The sequence below is a fragment of the Oreochromis aureus genome, linkage group 5, assembly GCF_013358895.1.
Source record: "Oreochromis aureus strain Israel breed Guangdong linkage group 5, ZZ_aureus, whole genome shotgun sequence".
Lineage (NCBI taxonomy): Eukaryota > Metazoa > Chordata > Actinopteri > Cichliformes > Cichlidae > Oreochromis > Oreochromis aureus.
Window position 1 is genome coordinate 17,737,287 of NC_052946.1, and position 17,616 is coordinate 17,754,902.

Consider the following 17,616-nt stretch of genomic DNA (forward strand, 5'->3'; position numbering starts at 1 on the left):
TAATTACAATCAAAAAAACAAATGCAAGCGAAAAGCCATTTATCATGCAGCTTTTCTTCTACCCTCACCTCCAGGCATGACGTGCCCCACATCTTGTACAGTCAGAGCGGAGTTCTTGTCTTCCGTGTTCACCCTGATGACACCGTGGCTCAAGCCGCCCATGGAAAGGATGGCACGGGCAGGGAGAGGCGCACCAGGCACTCCGGGTCTACACAAGTAGACAGTTCACAATCAAACATGGATGTTTCCATCTGCTAGCCATCTGCCTACCCTCTTATGAACAATATCACATATAAATTATGTCTAGTTGGACTGAAATACAGGCTGTGACGGGGACTTTTGTGAGACATGAAAGAAAGAATAGAAAGAATTTGGTTTTAATCTTCTTCTGGTTTTGTCTTTAAGTTTTCTATAGCGTTTAACAACATCCAATAAGAACAGTGAATATAGGTCAGTGAGATACCTTCGTATAGCTACTGTCATGGCCTCAGGAGATGTGGCACAGGGGCAAATCACCTCAGGCTTCAGCCCATGGGACTGGAACTTGCTCAGGAAGGCATCGCAGGAAGACACTGACCCTGGAAAGCACAATTTTAAAAGTGTGACATCTAATTTGGCTTGTTGGAAAAGACCCAGTTTTACAAAGCAGCGATGGCTCGGGACATACTCACAGGGATTAGCACCATCAGCAACAATGAGCATTCGTAATGAAGCCAGGCTGATGTCTCTCTGCTCCCGATGAGCCATCATGGCCCAGTGCAGATCACGGCACTTCACCAGAGCTACACGAGCTGCACAACAGCAGGAGTTACATGGAGTATTATAAAATCATTTTTTAATACACTTTGTCTCAGAGTAAAAGATAATTTACCTTTATGGATGTGGACCCTCTGCACCCAGGAGAGAGGACAGGCTTTCATCACTGCATAGGGAACGCTGATCGTGTGTATCCTGTTCATTACAGCCTGGAATCAAACAACCTGATTACTCGAGGTAGCATATAAAAAAAAAAAAAAGCTGGAAAGGATTTTTTTCCTTCCAACTCGACAAACAACACAAACAGTAAGAGACCCATTTTGTGATGATTTTGTGCAAGAAATCTCTTTCATTAGTAATTTAACATTTTACATTTACTGGAGAATTTATAGTTCTGATATAATCTGCACACAAATTAAGAAATTTTACATCCATCTAACTGTATATGCAGCATAACCTAACCTAGAAACCTACAGCTAATGACACTCACTGTGAGAACTCCATGCCATAAGCCCATGTCCTTTTTAAAGTCCAAGACATTCACCAAAGTTTCCCCTTAAAACAGAGACACAAAGACACAAGTGAGGTTGGCAATCTACACTGAGACGTGACTCAAGTTGTGATTTGCTGTTATATAAATAACATGGAGCTGAACCGAAATAAAGCTTTGTGTAATGGATGATGCAAACACTGTCCTTCTACTCACCCTCACAGTAGTTGCAGGCCTGAGTCAGTGATTGGCAGTGGGTTAACATGGCCACTTTAGACACAGCCACGCCCACCACTGTGCCCTCCTTATTTGCTTTATACTACAAAGAGATGAAGCAAGAGATGAGCCATGACACACCAGACTAAAATGATGCTTTTAAATATTTTTGGTACTTTGACAGGATGGAATAGGTTCTAAGAATGAAGGAACAAAAGTAAAAATAATAATAAGCACAGCTGTGTTACCTCTATATATGCAGGGTCAGTGTTAGCAGTGGGAATGTGTGGCTGCCAGTCTTTGGATGGTTTTGTCAGGTACTTTGAATCCGTTATCACCCACTTCATTCGAGGCCAGCCTAACAGAGACAGGGAAGATATGCATCACACAACAATTTCGAGAAATATTTAATTTCTTTCAAAAACATACAAACAAATAAAAAACCTCACAGGTATTCTACAAGCAAACAAAATTGATCCGAATTACAACCCCAATTCTCCCCAAAAACTGGGATGCTGAGTAATGTGTAAAGAAAAACAAAATGCAATGATTTGCAAATCATATGAACTCACACATAACACAGAAAACATGTCAAATGTTTAAACTCAGGCATACAAATATTCGATCATTTTGTGTTTGGATGGATTTTGTAATATGTCTGAACAAGTTGAGATGGAAGAAACAAAAGGATGGAAAAGAAAGTTGTACTGAACTGAACTAACTGGGTCAGTAACATGAATGTGAATCCGAGAATACAAATTGTGGAGCAATTTCACAATAATGGTGTAAACTATGTAAACTATGAAAACTTTGAATAGGTCATCTCCCCTCATCTACATAATATCATCAAAAGATTAAGAGAATCCAGAGAAGGGAGAAGGCGTGACTCTGTCATGGAAATCACTGCATGGACTCAGGGACACTTCCAGAAATCACAGTCTGTGGACACAGTTCGCTGTGCCATCAACAAATGCAGTTTGAAGCTTTATCATGCAAAGAAGCAGCTGTAAGTGAACATGATCAAGAAAAAAGTGCCGTCTTCCCTGGACCAAAGTGCTTTTAAAATGGACTGAGGCAAAGTGTAAAACTATTCTGTGGTCAGATGAATCAAAATTTGGTATTGTCTTTGGAAAACATGGATGCTACATCCTGTGGACTAAAGTGAAGAGGGACTATCTGGCTTGTTTTCCATGCTCAGTTCAAAAGCCTGCATTAGTGCCTTTTGGAAATGGTATCTTTCACAAGTTTAAAGGTGCCAACAATGCAGGAAGGCATATGCTCCCGTTAAGACAAACACCTCCTTCAGGGAAGGCCTGAAGACAATGCTAAACAGCATACTGCATCTATTACAACAGCTTCATAGTAGAAGAGTCGAGGTACTGAACTGGCCTGCCTGCCTGCAGTCCACACCATTCACCAAATGAGAACATTTGGCTCATCATGAAACAAAAAATAGGACAAAGAAGACCCAGGACTGTTGAGCAGACAATAATGGGACAACATTTCCTTCCAAAAGGTCCAGCAGCTGGTTCCTCAGTTTCCAGATGTTTATGGACTGGATGCCACACAGCGCTGTGCATGGCCCTGTTCTAACTTTTTTGAGACCTGTTGCTATGAAATGTTACATTTTCTCATTTAAAACATTTGGTCTGTTTTCCAGGTTCTACTGCGAATATATAATAGGAGTTTATGAAATTTGCAAAACATTGCATTCAGATTTTGTTTACAACAACCCAATGTTTTTGACATTAGTGTTGAATTAGACAAAGGTTTTTTTTTTTTTTAACAAAACAGGTATTCAGGACATTCAGGACAGAACTTGCTTGCTGACCTTTAAATTGCAGTATTTCGCCCGTGGGGGTCTTGGGTAGGCCTTTCAGGCAGATCTCACTAGTCAGAGCCAGACCAACGCCACAGCTACCGAGCAGAAAACCCACCTGGCTGATACCTGCATCCTAAACACGTCACAAACAGGGCAACAAGAAAGCACTCAGATGCTTGAACATAATAAAAACATAAAATTAAAGTTTCATGTGATGGTTTTCATACCTTGCGAGACAGCGGTACCTCAATAGGTACAGGTATAACTTCAGCAAGGAGGCATCCATAAAACGCCACCCAGAACATCCCAGGGTCACTGTTGGGGTACACCAGCGCCACCTACCAAGACAGTTTAGTTGGACGTTAAAACAAGCACTTTCTGGGGCCTGTGTTCATTTAATAAAGTAAAACCTCTTCCATATCAGTCGTTTTACGTAACAGGACATAATAGACATAAAAGCAGCATAGCAGCAGTGTGTGAAAAACTAAAAACAGTCTACGATTCAGTACCTTGTGGAACCACCTATGTTATAAACAATAAAAAGGTAGGGGAAAAGATGTGTCTGAAAAAGAAGATGTTAGAATAAATATTAAAAAAGGTAAACTTGTGAAATAGCTGTAATAATGAATAATATCACTAAAAAAGTAAAAACCAGGTGGTAAACCATCAAAATGCAGGTTAATTATTCATGAAAAGTTAGTTTCTGTCCTTTAATATTTGTTCTTTGTTTGTTTTTTCATTGCAATTTTTTTCCTGGGGAAATTTAGCTTCAAAACTGTTGCCATTTAGAAAATGCACATGTAAAATATGTAGGTGTAATCTACCCATTCACCTCAGTTCTTTGTTGTCAACATGTATTTTTATGGCCATTTCTTAGTTTTTGCTGTTGTTTAAAAAAAAAAAATCCTGCCTCCCACAGAGGCAGCAGCAGTAAATCGTGATACAGTCAATGTTCACTGCAAAAACACAAGTTAAAAATAATCATTTGCTGTAAACATGTCTGTTTTTTCTGTGTGTGATCTCTTACTCGGTCTCCTGGTTTGAGGATTTGCTCGTTTTTAGTGCCCAGTTTGTTCAGGAGGGTGTACGCCAGCTTCACACTGCGACTCCACAGCTTCCCTAACAGACAGATGGTAGATTTTTTTGGGGGGGCAGGGGGGGTTAGCACCTTCACAAAAATATAATGTCAAAGAATTCACACATTTTCTTACTATTACTAGGTTTTAAAATAATAAACATATATAATGTTATTTTTCAGTCATCCCAATAAGTGTTTATGACATTAAATGACATATCATTTTACTGACTTGATGACGTTACACTTCCCTCTTTGAATCTTGTGTCTCACCATAAGTCAGTGTATAGAGTGGTTTGCCCGTGATGTCGAGAGCAGTGAGGGCGGGGCTCTTCCCCTGAGTGGCTCCCCAGCGAGCCAGCGCTGCCTGCAGGGCTGGGGGCCAGTTACTGACCACTCCCAAAGGCTCCCCTTTCACTGGGATGATCTGACGGCCCTCTGGCTTGGGTGTGTTGGGGTCCGGTTGGGGCACTGTGAAAGAGAGACAACAGGACACTTTTGAGTATATTAGAGACTAATGAGATGAGATACCACAGAGGTAAAACCGGTCCATGCGGGGTATCAGTTTCCTCCTACATGGTTTTCCCCTTTGTTTCCTAAGCTCTCAGGTTACCTGCTTTTTTTATTTACAATATATATATATATATATAAATGCCAAAGATTTAGCCCTATCTCCTTATTTTAAAATAGATTTGTAGCACTGTTTTGCTTTACATCACACAAATTTGAATTCCAAAAAAATCTCACATATAAAGACACTTATTTAAAATGATTTACAAACAAAAGCAAACAAAACACTTTTCTGTCACCAGGTTGTGAAAAATGGTTCATTTGTACATCATGTAATTTATTAACAACATATTACCTGTTAGGGATGCTGACTTGATTAGTTAATTATCCTTATTTAGTGTTTTTATTAACATTTTCAAACTTTAAAGCCAAGTACAAACAACTTTTTCCTCATAAATAGCTCAACGTACTTAGTAAAGCATTAGAAATGTTTTTTTAAACTCAGGAAAAACTCAGAAAAGCAATCGCTCTAAAAAAAATCCAGGAATCTCTGTATGTCTCTGCACGTGTCTGTTCATCTGGTTTGCAGGGAACCCGACAGAGTGCAGTGTTGACTTTGAAGTTTTCTGTGAGCTACTTTCCTTATTCACAAGGGGTCACTATAGCAGACAGATCCATATATTTGATGTGGCAGTTTTTACACCAGATGGCCTTATTGACGCAAGCCCAAAGGGATTTTTGTCTCTTCCAGGGAGAGAAACCAGGGATTGTCGCTTGCTAGGTGAATGCGTGCACCACTTTACCATGGAGCCAAGTTTGAAGTTTTCAATAACACTGCACGTGAGATGTTCAGAGAACATCAGTAAATTCTAGCCTGGCACACACATCTTTACAAGCAAATTCTCAATTTGCAAAAGAAATTTGGGGACATTTATAAAACAATCAGTTCTTACCACATATGCAATGACTAAACCAGTCATTGCAAATGTGGTTTAATAAAATAATACAAACTAGGTTTCTGCTTACCAGCAGCTGTTGACTCAGTTAGCATTAGCTCTGATTTCTGGGCAGATTACAGTGTTTATAAGCAGTGGCATACATGCTTTCACTGCGTGCATCCTTTGAGTTGTCCTCTTTTAGACCAACTTCCTGCATGTGTGGCATTTAGGAAACATCTTTGGCATGTAGCATGTAAAATATCCTGCATCACACTCACCCTAAATGGCAGACTATGCTAGTTAGTGCATATGCAACTTTTAAATTCTTTCTCTATTAGAGAAACCTAAATATACATTTGTAAAAAAGGTAAGTGTTCATAAATAATCAGCAATGTCTTTTTGGAACACTACATCTGACTATTTTAACTTACTATAAAACGCTGGAGTAAGGAGGGGCACAAATTCCAATTTTTCTATGTGTAATTTGTGCAAGTCAAACACTCTACCTCTACAGCTAATTCAGTGCAGCAGCGTACCTTCTACGATCTCCTCAGCGTCATCGGTGAAGAAGTCACTGAGCGGGGGCCTCTTAGGCCTCTTCAGGGTGTTCAGCAGCTGCTGAATCTTAGTGGAGACCCTGCTGCTTACAGGAACTCCTACAGGCAGGGTGAAGGTGGAGAGGGGCAGCAGCAGGGATAAATACACAGTCACACATCCCACGGCTCTGACACACAGTGACAGAACATTAGAACATTGTTTAAGCGTCTTACCATCACATAGTCTGCTGTTTTTCATGCCGTAACTTTTCAGTAAAAAATTGAATTAACCACAAATAGACCATTTCGAATCAACTGTAAAATATGTCCGGACTGAAAAGCAGCAGCGCGGGTGGGTGGCGTCAACACAAGGAGAACGGAGTGAGAGCCGGGATAAAGGTTTTTTTTGGTATGGGATCACACATGAGGATTCGTTTTGTGCGTGTAGACGTTGCTTTTGTTTCATTTCCTTGTAAAATCACTCAGTACACACAGCAGGGAGAGTCAGAAACACAGAAGGCCATGGACATTGTAGATTAAGGAGTTTCCTTACTCTGTATATTACCTCTTCCTATCAGCCGGTCAAAAAAAATTTGACAGAGTGAAAAAAAAGAAAAAAAAATCGGGAAGAAAAACAACTTGATTAATAAAAAGGTCACAGCTGGAAGTCAACACTTATTTGAAGAAGGAGAAATCAGATTCTTGAAAAGAGACACAAAATGTTAAAAATGAACTGTTCTCCATTACCATCCGCTGTCTCCATCATGCTCGAGCGGCTCTGTCCCCGGCTCATCCCTCGGACGACAGCGTTGGAGGGCAGGTCCACGCGCGGGCCTCTGGCCGGAGGGGCCACAGCTGTCACATCTGGAGGAGGTGCACTATTCTCTGAGTGGGCTGTAAGTGGAAGCAGTGGGATGTCCTCGTGTTTTAATGGGACCAATGTACTGTAGCTATAATTTTAATTTTAAATTTAAAATGTAAAAAATAAAAATAAAACACTTATGCATTAGCAAATACAAAAGACTATTATTACCTTGACACATGGCAGTGAAAATTGCTCAGTTTATTTGTATGTGAAACACTACTCACAAGCTAACTTGTAGGATTAGGCTATACTGAAGCTAGTTGTGCAGCATTACATATATTGACCAATCAGATGATCCAAACTTTTTACCTGCTGTTTTTCCTCCAGTTAAATAATTAATAAGTCTACTGTTCTTTGCTTTAACATACGCAACGTCTGCACAGAATATTCTCCACACAGGCGCATGTCTCACCAATGCGACTGTGAGCCAGCATGTCCGTCACTGCGGCAGTGCGAGGCTGCTCGTGGGGCTGGTGCTGAGGTTGGTACTGCGGTTGGTGGTGAGGCTGATAAAGAGGCTGGTACTGCGGTTTGTACTGAGGCTGAGGTTGGCTCTGAGGCTGTGGTTTGGCTTCCTGTGAGAGGGTGGAGGAGGCCGAGGAGGAGGTGGAAGAGCCCTGGACGATGTGGTTGACCCAAGACTCCGGGCTCTGCAGGTTGGGGTTGACCTGAGGCTGCGGAGCAACCACTGACGACTGCCTGCGCATGGCTGTCTCATCTTCAGAGCCAGACGAGGAGTCTGAGTGCCACAAAACAAAATGTAAATGTCCATAATTCTTAACTAAAAGGTCCAACTTTAATGCCTTCGCACGTCCTACCTGGTGGTGTGCGTGTTTCAATGGGTGACTGCACGTATGTGGACCTCCGTTTGGTAGGCATGGGGAGCGCCATCTTCTCCTCCTTATGTTTAGCCAAGGCAGCTTGTACTGCCTCAGTATGGATATCTGTATTGACAGAAACACATTTAGTTTAGGTAGAGATTAGTTCCAGTGGCTTTGGATCCCATTCAGAGCAACAAAACAAAGAAGGCCACAAAGAAAAAAAGCTGTTAACATTCTTTCAACATGACTCAAGAATGTACATTTTGTTTACTACCTCCATTTATGGTCTTTTTCTTCCATTAGTGAGACGTTTTCTTTTCCGTTATATGAAAGTTTATTGAACTGCTTCAAAGAGTCACCGCTGTGTGAATAACATTTTCATATGTTTGAATGATTTCCATAGGGGATCTCAACCGAGGAGCCTAGCCCCCCTAAATGAGATTTCAAGGCACAGTAACTAACTTTAGGAGTCCCACGATAAAGAGAAAAAGAAGAAGAGAAGAATCTAGCAAGCTTGCAAAATAATGATGAAAAACATTACTTTGCTTTAGCTGATGACAGCATTTTTTTGAGAGCATGAGTGTAGTGTTATGTCTATAAGTCATGTTTAAAACTTGAAGAACGGTGACAGGTGAGAAGCCTGAAGAAATCCTTACAGGAAGACAGCGTTTTCCAATTGACACGGCACACAGAAAGGAGAGAGCCAAGCCGTGTATTAGCCCACTCACATGCCTACACGCGCAAATGCACACAGTAATGAATGCAGAGATACTTTCGCTTGATGACACCCACAGGCGCATTAAAAGGCACCGCGTAAACAGACGCACGCTCAGACCACGTAACAGAACACGCGGCACAAAAGACGACTTAGTGAATTTTCACATCTATTGACTGGAGGGCATCATTTATGTTGAAACATCAACAGATTTAAATAAATCACAGAGCACAGCTCATTTCACAGCAGCAGTGGGGACCATAATTACATAACTGCCATTCTGCTTAACAGATTGTTCTCAGCTAAATCATTCTCTCTCATAATGTGCTGTTGCGCATCCTCGCACCGGAGCGTCAGGAGAGACGACTCCTTGCACATGTCCGGGAGGATGAGGGCGGTTTCCACGGTGATGGGCACAGTGGGGTGCGTGGCAGCTTGCGGTGAGTTTTACTCCAGTTCCAATCAACACTGACATGTGGGCAGCTGAGGACCTTTACTTAGTCATATCTTTGATGCATGCCCGTTTTATTTATCTTCTTAATCTGAATCTAAAATGGTGTACATAAAACATAAAGTGTAATAATAGCGAGAGCAGCTCCAGAAAGTAGTCAGCGGTGTATTCAAGTGAACTCCGTAGTGACAGGCTGTGTAAGAGGTGTAATAACTGGAGGAAGCCAGAGGCAATTAAATTGCTCTGCAGTCTGTTAAAATTATAACTACTTTATTTTTTCTGTTCCTCACTGCTGCAGAGTTTCTACTATTCTTACATTATTTTCAGGCTCTAGCTCTTCTAATGAGGAATCTCTGACCTGCCATTTTCTAACAACATGACTTGAGGTCACCAAGTTCATTTTCTGTGTCGAGTAGGATCATAACTTTGGTTCTGATAGAAACTCCTCAACAGTTTTTGGATGAACTGCCATTATAACCCTACTATAGTCATCCTTTGTTCCCCAGAGGGGTACACCTCCTGACTTTAGTGATCTTCTTTTTTTTCTCATGTCACCATCAGAAACACATTTCTTTTTTTCTTTTTTTTTTAATGTAAAATGTGTCAATACATGCCAGCCTTTATCATGAGATATCCATGTGCCGCAGGGTGAAATGTAACACTTTTGATAATTTTTTTCATTAGTGCAAAATTACAACAAAGTACCTCAAAACTGATGGGCTCAGCTTCACCTTGTGTTTTACTGCACATTAGCAAAACGTGTGAAAGCTAATTAACGTGCTAACATCAGTTATTAGCATTGCCGTTGTACGCATGTCAGCATGGCAAGACTAGCATTCAGCTTCAGCATATACCTCATAAACTTACTACCACAGCTCTTCTTTCCCTCACCTACAACCGGTTGTGGCAGATTCCCTTTTAACAGGAAGAAACCGGCTGGAGTTTTTCCTTCCTTCCCAACATCACCAAATGCCTGCCTGCCTGGGGTCATTATTGTTGGGGTTTTCTCTCCATTATTGTAGGGTTGCTACTTCTGTTGCAACTGCTGTTGTGATTTGGTGCTTTATAAATAAAACTGAATTGAATGGAATCACCACAGCTGCAGACTTAGCCGTGTAGCCTAAAATTTTCAAAAGGGAACAGGATCAGGAACAGAAATATTGTTTTATACATTCTGTGCTGAAACTGTTTTTGTTGATTTTCTCCAAACAGAGTTAAATATGCACTATGTGGACACAGTATTGGGCCAAACAATGCCTTCCCACATAGCAGACAGGTCTGGGCCAGATCTGGTGTCAAGCTGGCACTGCTGGCTGACTGACTTCTGGCATGATAAGATGTATGTCATCCAGATAGGCCAGGCCTGGTGTAAATGGCACTGTCTATGTGATGGCATGCCATATCTGGCCTGATTATGGTTTGGTTTATGTGGCCCAGGCTTATAGAAAACAGGTCTTCCCTGGATCTGGCATCAAGCCGGCACTTCTGACTGACTGGTGTCATGGCAGGGTGTATGTCAACCAGATGTGGGCCAGGTCTGGCAATGATGCACTATTTATGTTTCTATTTTCCTATTTTAATTAGAAGACCCAAATGCCATGTTGCAATACTATACTGCTATAGTATCCAACGTTTCAAATGGAGGTTTGGCAGGTTTGTGAGTGTACACTTTATCCAAAACCTAGTGAGGATTTACTCATGGTTACCACTGGGTGGCTGTAGCTCAGGAGGTAGAGGCAGGTCACCTATTGAACGGAAGGTTAGTGGTTCAATCCCTGGCTCCTCCAGTCTGCATGTCAAGAGTGTGAATGTAGTTAGCGCTGTATAAAAATCAGTCCATTTACGGTCTGAACAGAGTTTCGTCATGTTGCTTTTGCACTCTTATGTTCCGGCACATGTTGTTATTACATGGCTTGATTAAGGTACACATTAGGCTGACATCTGGGGCCAGAGCTGAAACTGTTCTGGGCCAGCACAGGGCCAGCAGTGTGTCTGCAACTGGCCTTGTGCTGGCCCATGTGTGGGCCACCTCTGGCAAAACTGATCTGGCCCACCAAAGGGCCGTCATTCTTTGCAGTATGTGGGCCATGTGTAAGCACATTGTGTGGGCCAGATCCGGGCCATAGCAATTTTGCTATGTGGGTTAATCTTGGAATTCAGGTGTTTTCAGCCACAGGTGTATAAAACCAAAAAAAAACCTAGCCACACAGACTGCCTCTAAAAACATTTCTGAAAGAATGGGTCCTCTTAGATTTTAGTTGAATAAACATCATTGTGAAAACATCAATGTGTGTAGTGTTGTATTTCCTCAGTGCATCAATATATTTGCATATTCTGTATTTTTCAACATGTAAAGGAACTTCTTGTCCACCATGACACCCCTTTTTGTTCTCATCCTGCAATATAAAATTAGCTGAGGAATACCATCTGCCATTCAGCTTGGTTTTATTTTACATTTTCTCATCTCTCAGTTTAACCACTTTTGCAGTATTTGCAATGCTTTATACCAGAATTCATTTCATATCTAGGAGACTTTCGAGACTACGAAAACATTGTGGAACAAAGCACAACAATTCTGGGAGCAATTTTCATTCCACTAAATATGGAATCCAAATTAAGGGTTTTGAACTATAGAAGTGACTGTGACACAGACAATAGCACAGATAAATGCATGTGTCTCAAATCTAAATTCACTGCCCACTACACTGTAAACTACTGATTGTCTTATAAAAGAGCAGTAACTGAATACACAAGGGAGCTTTATTGCCAAGTTTGACTCACAGTAAGTATAACAATCATAGCCTGACCAACATAACAACAACCTATTTTTAAGCCAGGACACAAATATGTACATAGCTTTTTGGAACTTTCAATATTTAAATTCTTACCTATCATGCAATGCCATCAGCGACACATCAAAACAAAGATTTATTTCCTAACACAGACCTATTATCACAATTTCAATTTAGCCGCTACTGAGTTTTTTTAAGCTCTAATCCTTCTGAATCCTCCAACCAGATTAAACAAAAATTATGTATGTTGCCCCTGCCAGTCAGATTTCCTATAAAGCTGAAACATTTTTAGACAACCCTCCACCGAACTCCAGTCTGACAGACAGACTTTAGATTAGTCAGCCTGGCATTTAGCATGCTGCACAGGCTGAGAGGCTTTTTAAGAAAAGAACCAGCAGGGTGTGGTTCAGCCCACAGGGAGATGCTTTTAGAGTCTGACTCTCAGTCAACAAACACTAGTTGTGTCCTCCACACTTGCTTTGTGCTTCTCTTGCCTCATCTTCATGTGAAAAGGAAACAACCATCTCTGAATCGAGGAGGGTACATCTTTCACCGTGTAACAATGCTGAGATTGCAGACATTCACTACTCGCTGTGAATGGTACTCGTGGCCATTGATCATCAGCCTTGACAACTTACACAGTAATGATCTTGAAACTGGCCGCACGGCCCCACTGTTAGTCAGTGCTGTTTTATATATACTGATGGGGAGGGTTAAATAAAAAACTATATAACCCTCCCCATCACTATTCCCATGCTCTCCTCACAACCTTCTCACACATAGCCAGCCACTGACATCACTCTTCTGCCTGAGAAGGGGGTCCTCACTGAGGGGGCTTCCCAGCTGTGGCAATGCACTGCTGTCTGCCTCGCTCACACACATGTTCCCCACAGCTCTTTAATTGGTCCCTTTGAAACAGCCCAGGATCTGAGCTTAAAAACAGACTGTTGTTGGATCATTTCAGCTCTGAAAACTGTGCTGTAGTGCGCTGTACCGCTGGTGTGACCGTGGTGGGACAACCAAAGTGGGATGAAGAACATTTTGGCGCTGGACTTCTTGCTCACCTGATCTGTAGCGGTCATCCCGGGTTCCTCCACTGCGATGCGTTCTGCGAGCGCGTCGCTCACGATACCGGGATGAGCTGGAGGGTGGAGGTGCATGGCTCGAGGAACTAGGAGCGGGAGGCTGTACATTTTGAGGGGGCGGTGCTGTAAAATAAACATAAAATACATGCATTGTTACAAAACAATCAAAAACTGCTTTACATACTTATTTCTTCAAACACTTTGGTTTAATAGGCAGAAGACTTTCCTGTAACAGGCCTTGAGTATCTGCTGAACTTTTAACTGTTTCTGTTAAACACTACCTGTTTAACTGTGGAAGGTGATGATTTGGTTTGTCCTTCTGCACTACCCACCACTGTCTTAACATTGCTATTGTAGAGCTGGAGCTTGGTTTTGATCCTATATATTTCTCAGTCACCTAAAAGCACCTCTAGCTTGACGTCGCGGAGCATGATGTCCAAGCGGCATTGAGGAGAGTGAACACAAGGAAAGCGGCGGGGCCAGACGGCATCACCGGCCGTCTGCTGCGCTGCTGTGCTGACCAGCTAGCAGGTGTGTTAAACACATCTTCAACGAGTCCCTGGCGAAGTCTGTGGTCCCCCATGCTTCAAAAGATCCACCATCATCCCGGTGCCCAAGAACAGCAAACCCTCATCCCTGAACGATTACCGGCCAGTTGCGCTGACCTCGGTAGTCATGAAGGTGTTTGAGAGGCTGCTGAAGAACATCATCTCCTCCTCCATCCCAGACTCCACAGATCCGCTCCAGTTCGCCTACCGACCCAACAGATCCACTGAGGACGCCATCGCCCATGTCCTGCACACCACCCTCAGCCACGTGGACAAGAAACAGGGTAACTATGTGAGAATGCTGTTTGTTGATTACAGTTCAGCGTTTAACACAATAGTGCCCAGCAGACTGTTCACAAAGCTGAGGGACCTGGGACTCAACAGCCGTCTGTGTGCATGGGTGTTGGACTTCCTCACCGGCAGAACTCAGGTGGTGAGGGTGGGTGGGTATGTCTCCGACAGCATCACCATCAACACAGGAGCACCACAGGGGTGTGTCCTCTCGCCACTGCTCTACTCCCTCTACACTTCTGACTGTGTGGCCACCCACGGCTCCAACACCATTGTGAAGTTTGCTGACGACACAGTGGTGTTGGGTGCCATCTCCAACAGCGATGAGGCGGCCTACATGGACGAAGTGAAGAATTTGGCATCATGGTGCCAGGACAACCACCTCCAGCTGAACGTCAGCAAGACCAAGGAGCTGGTGGTGGACTTCAAAAGGAGTCAGCACAGAGATTACAAGCCCATTTTCATCAATGGAGCTCCAGTGGAGAGGGTGCAGTCCTTCAAATATCTTGGTGTCCACATCTCCTCAGACCTGACATGGGCTGCCCACATTCAGGTCCAGACCAAGAAGGCTAGGCAGCGCCTTCCAACTAAGGAAGTTCAGGGTCTCTCCAAAGATCCTCAGGATCTTCTATACAGGCGCTGTGGAGAGTATCCTCACACAGAACATGACAGCGTGGTTCGGGAACAGCTGTGTGAAGGACCAAAAAGCTCTCCAGAGAGTGATCCGTACAGCAGAATGCTGCTGCAGGATTGCTCTCCCCCCACTTCAGGACACCTATACCAGGAGATGCCGGACTAGAGCAACGCAGATACTGAAGGACCCGTCCCATCCTGGCAACAAACTGTTCCAACTTCTACAATCTGGTAGAAGGTTCCGCATCATCCGGGCAAGGACAGAGAGACTCAAGAAGAGCTTCTATCCTCAAGCCATCCGGACCCTAAACCAACACCCCCCCACCTCACATCATCTATAATTGACTGAGACTCTCCTCCAGACACTCAATTCCCCCAATGTATATACTATATATATATTTATAATGTTATTCCTCTACCCCCCCCCCATGTTTTTGCACATGTCGAGGATCGTGTCAGGATACATTTCACTGTGTGTTATACTTGTATAACTATGCATGTGACAAATAAAGAACCTTGAACCTTGAACCTTGAACCTTGAAAGCTTGGTTAACCCTGGCTGCGATGTCTTTATGGGCTCTGTTGTGGCTACCAAGGTACGAGAATTCTTAACAACGGGGTGGCTAGAGGGGGAGGTAGAGCAGGTCATCATCTACTAATCAGAAGGTTGGTGGTTTGGAGTCTTGGACAAAGTATTCAAAGTATTCTTGGACAAGAGACTGGAATCTGAGTTGCTCCCAAATATGTGTTGTTCATCAGAGTGTGAATGTGTGTGTAAATGTTATGTGAAGCACTTAGACATAGAAGTAGTGCATAAATGAATGGGTGTATAAAGCGCTTTGAATGCTCATCTGGAGTGGGAAAGCACTATATAGGAATCAGTCCATTTAATATTCTTCAGAACCTCAGTGATGATAGTAATGGATATTAATGAGCATCACAACAAAGACTGGATAGTTTAGTTGGTTGTGCATTAAACACACCATGTATACTTGTCATGTCAATTGGTCTCTGCTATTGCTATCATTACAGATGGCTGCTCCTCCTTGACTCTGGTTCTGCTGCAGGACTTTCCTGTTAAAAGGGGGGTTTTCCTTCCCACTGTTGCCAAGTGCTTACTCTGAGGATTGTTGGGGTTTTCTCTATAATATTGTAACAGTGCCTGTTGCTGTGATTTGGTGCAATATATTTGAAATAAATTTGAACTGAACTGAATGTAAATTTCAAATGACACGAAAAATATTAAAAATTGATTTTTTGTGTGTTTGAAGCTACATTTATTTTTTTTAGGTGGAATTTTTGGACGTTGTTTTAAGGACATAGATTGCACTCTGGGGCCTCTGGATGTCTGGAGCCTGGATCTCCTCCATGCCTGCTTCATGCCCTGGGGGACGGGGCTATGGGCCTCCACACCCTCTAGCAGACCGTTACATGGGAAACCTTTTGTATACAAGCAAGCGTTGATCCACACAGGTGTGCACACGGGTGTTCACTGTTTAGACATAAACTACACCTTTCTTAGCTGCTACTTCAAAGCACATTGTGCGCTGTCTGTCCCGTGCTGCACAACAACTTTCAATATTTAGTATTTACTGCTGTTCACACTTAGCTAGATTAACGTGATGGTGTTGTGTTTAGTATGTTGCTTTGTTTTTGTTTGGTTTTTTTTTTGCTTGTCTTCTCTTCTTTTTCTCTCAACAGGTGATCCAGGAGATTTTTTTTTTCTTTCTCTTTGTCTTTGTAAGTGCCCTTTCTCACTGTCCCTTTTCCCTTCTGTTTTTCTTTTCCTTCCTCTCTTTCTTTCTCCCTTTCCTATCCCCCAGTCATGTCTGTCCCATCTGTAACAACTGAAAATAAAATAAATAATAACAACAAAGTTTGATCAAATGGACCAATACGGCAATGCCATGATGATCCATTTGGCAGAATAAATCCATTTGGTATCCTTGTTGGTCTTCAGACAACAATTCTGACGGCTAAAGAACCAAATGGGACAGACAAAAAAAAAAAAAAAAAAAAAAAAAAAACCTGCACAGATTACAGTTTCTACAATTATCTAAAAACTGGTTAAAAGATGATAATTTAGCAGTTTACACGTTCACCTAAAAAGCAATACATCTCTTATTCCACGTGAAGCAAATGGGACAGGCAAAAAAAAAAAAAAAAAAAAAAAAAAAAAAAAGGACATAGATAGTCATATTCCAACTGAGAGAAGCAGCTCGTGTTTGCTTTGCAGATCTGTTGTTACAAGTCTGTTTTTTTGTTTCATTTTTGTAAAATAATAAATAAAAAGCTACTAAAAAAACTGGTGTGAAATGATTCTACTTTTAGATATAGTTTTTCATTTAAGTCAAGAACAGATTTTTTGCCATGGCAAAAAGACAAAGAAAAATATAGTTTTGAGTATGCCTAAGCAAGACAGGAAAACAGCAAAGACACGGGGGATGCACGTCTATGCTTAGCCAGATCAAAAAAGGGATTATGAACACTTACGTGGAGTGTGGATTATGTAGGGAGCCAGAAGTTTTGCCCTTTTCTTCTCATAGCCCTTCTGTGTGATGTCACCTGTAGAAAAAATAAAATAAAATAAAACTGTATTGCTTCTGAAAAAATGAGCATAAGATATGCCACCATAAAAATAACAAAACATATCAAACTCTGATGGTTTTATTTGATGGAATTCAAATATACACCAGTTATACACCCTGAACTTTAATAAAAAATGTTATGATGGTAGTTTTTTCACATTTCTCTTTGCCATTAGAACAATATCAGCATTATTAATATCACATTAACCCAAGGACCAAGCAACAGTTACTCAAGTGATATCGCAGATCGATGGCAGAATAAACAGCTTCAGCATGATCAGCTTTCTATCTGTGAATGGAGTCAGCCAACACCTGTTCCAACCCACGGTGACAGAAAAAGCAGGAAGCAGGAGGGAAAAAAAGAAAAAAAACAAGAAAAAAATGATAAGGAAGATGATGAAAACACAGTTGGACCCACACAGTGTTGCAGTAATCTCTGGAGATGACTGCGGGCGTCAAACATGTGGCTCGATTCCAGCCTCAA

At 42.0% G+C, this 17,616-nt stretch overlaps 1 protein-coding gene across 2 annotated transcripts in view; it reads right to left on the minus strand.

The window, feature by feature from the left end:
* Window positions 1-17,616, minus strand: part of dip2bb (disco-interacting protein 2 homolog Bb) — a 54,251-nt gene that overhangs the window by 22,169 nt on the left and 14,466 nt on the right. For both annotated transcript variants that reach the window (XM_039612321.1, XM_039612322.1), the window contains exons 2-18: window positions 17,038-17,109; window positions 13,052-13,195; window positions 8,027-8,152; window positions 7,621-7,947; window positions 7,091-7,237; window positions 6,344-6,463; window positions 4,633-4,830; window positions 4,312-4,403; window positions 3,512-3,622; window positions 3,294-3,417; window positions 1,711-1,820; window positions 1,463-1,565; window positions 1,247-1,311; window positions 872-965; window positions 672-791; window positions 464-578; window positions 69-208 (exon numbers count right to left, since the gene is read on the minus strand). In XM_039612321.1, coding sequence (XP_039468255.1) covers window positions 69-208; window positions 464-578; window positions 672-791; window positions 872-965; window positions 1,247-1,311; window positions 1,463-1,565; window positions 1,711-1,820; window positions 3,294-3,417; window positions 3,512-3,622; window positions 4,312-4,403; window positions 4,633-4,830; window positions 6,344-6,463; window positions 7,091-7,237; window positions 7,621-7,947; window positions 8,027-8,152; window positions 13,052-13,195; window positions 17,038-17,109 — 2,208 coding nt within the window. The remainder of the gene's footprint in view (window positions 1-68; window positions 209-463; window positions 579-671; window positions 792-871; window positions 966-1,246; window positions 1,312-1,462; window positions 1,566-1,710; window positions 1,821-3,293; window positions 3,418-3,511; window positions 3,623-4,311; window positions 4,404-4,632; window positions 4,831-6,343; window positions 6,464-7,090; window positions 7,238-7,620; window positions 7,948-8,026; window positions 8,153-13,051; window positions 13,196-17,037; window positions 17,110-17,616) is intronic.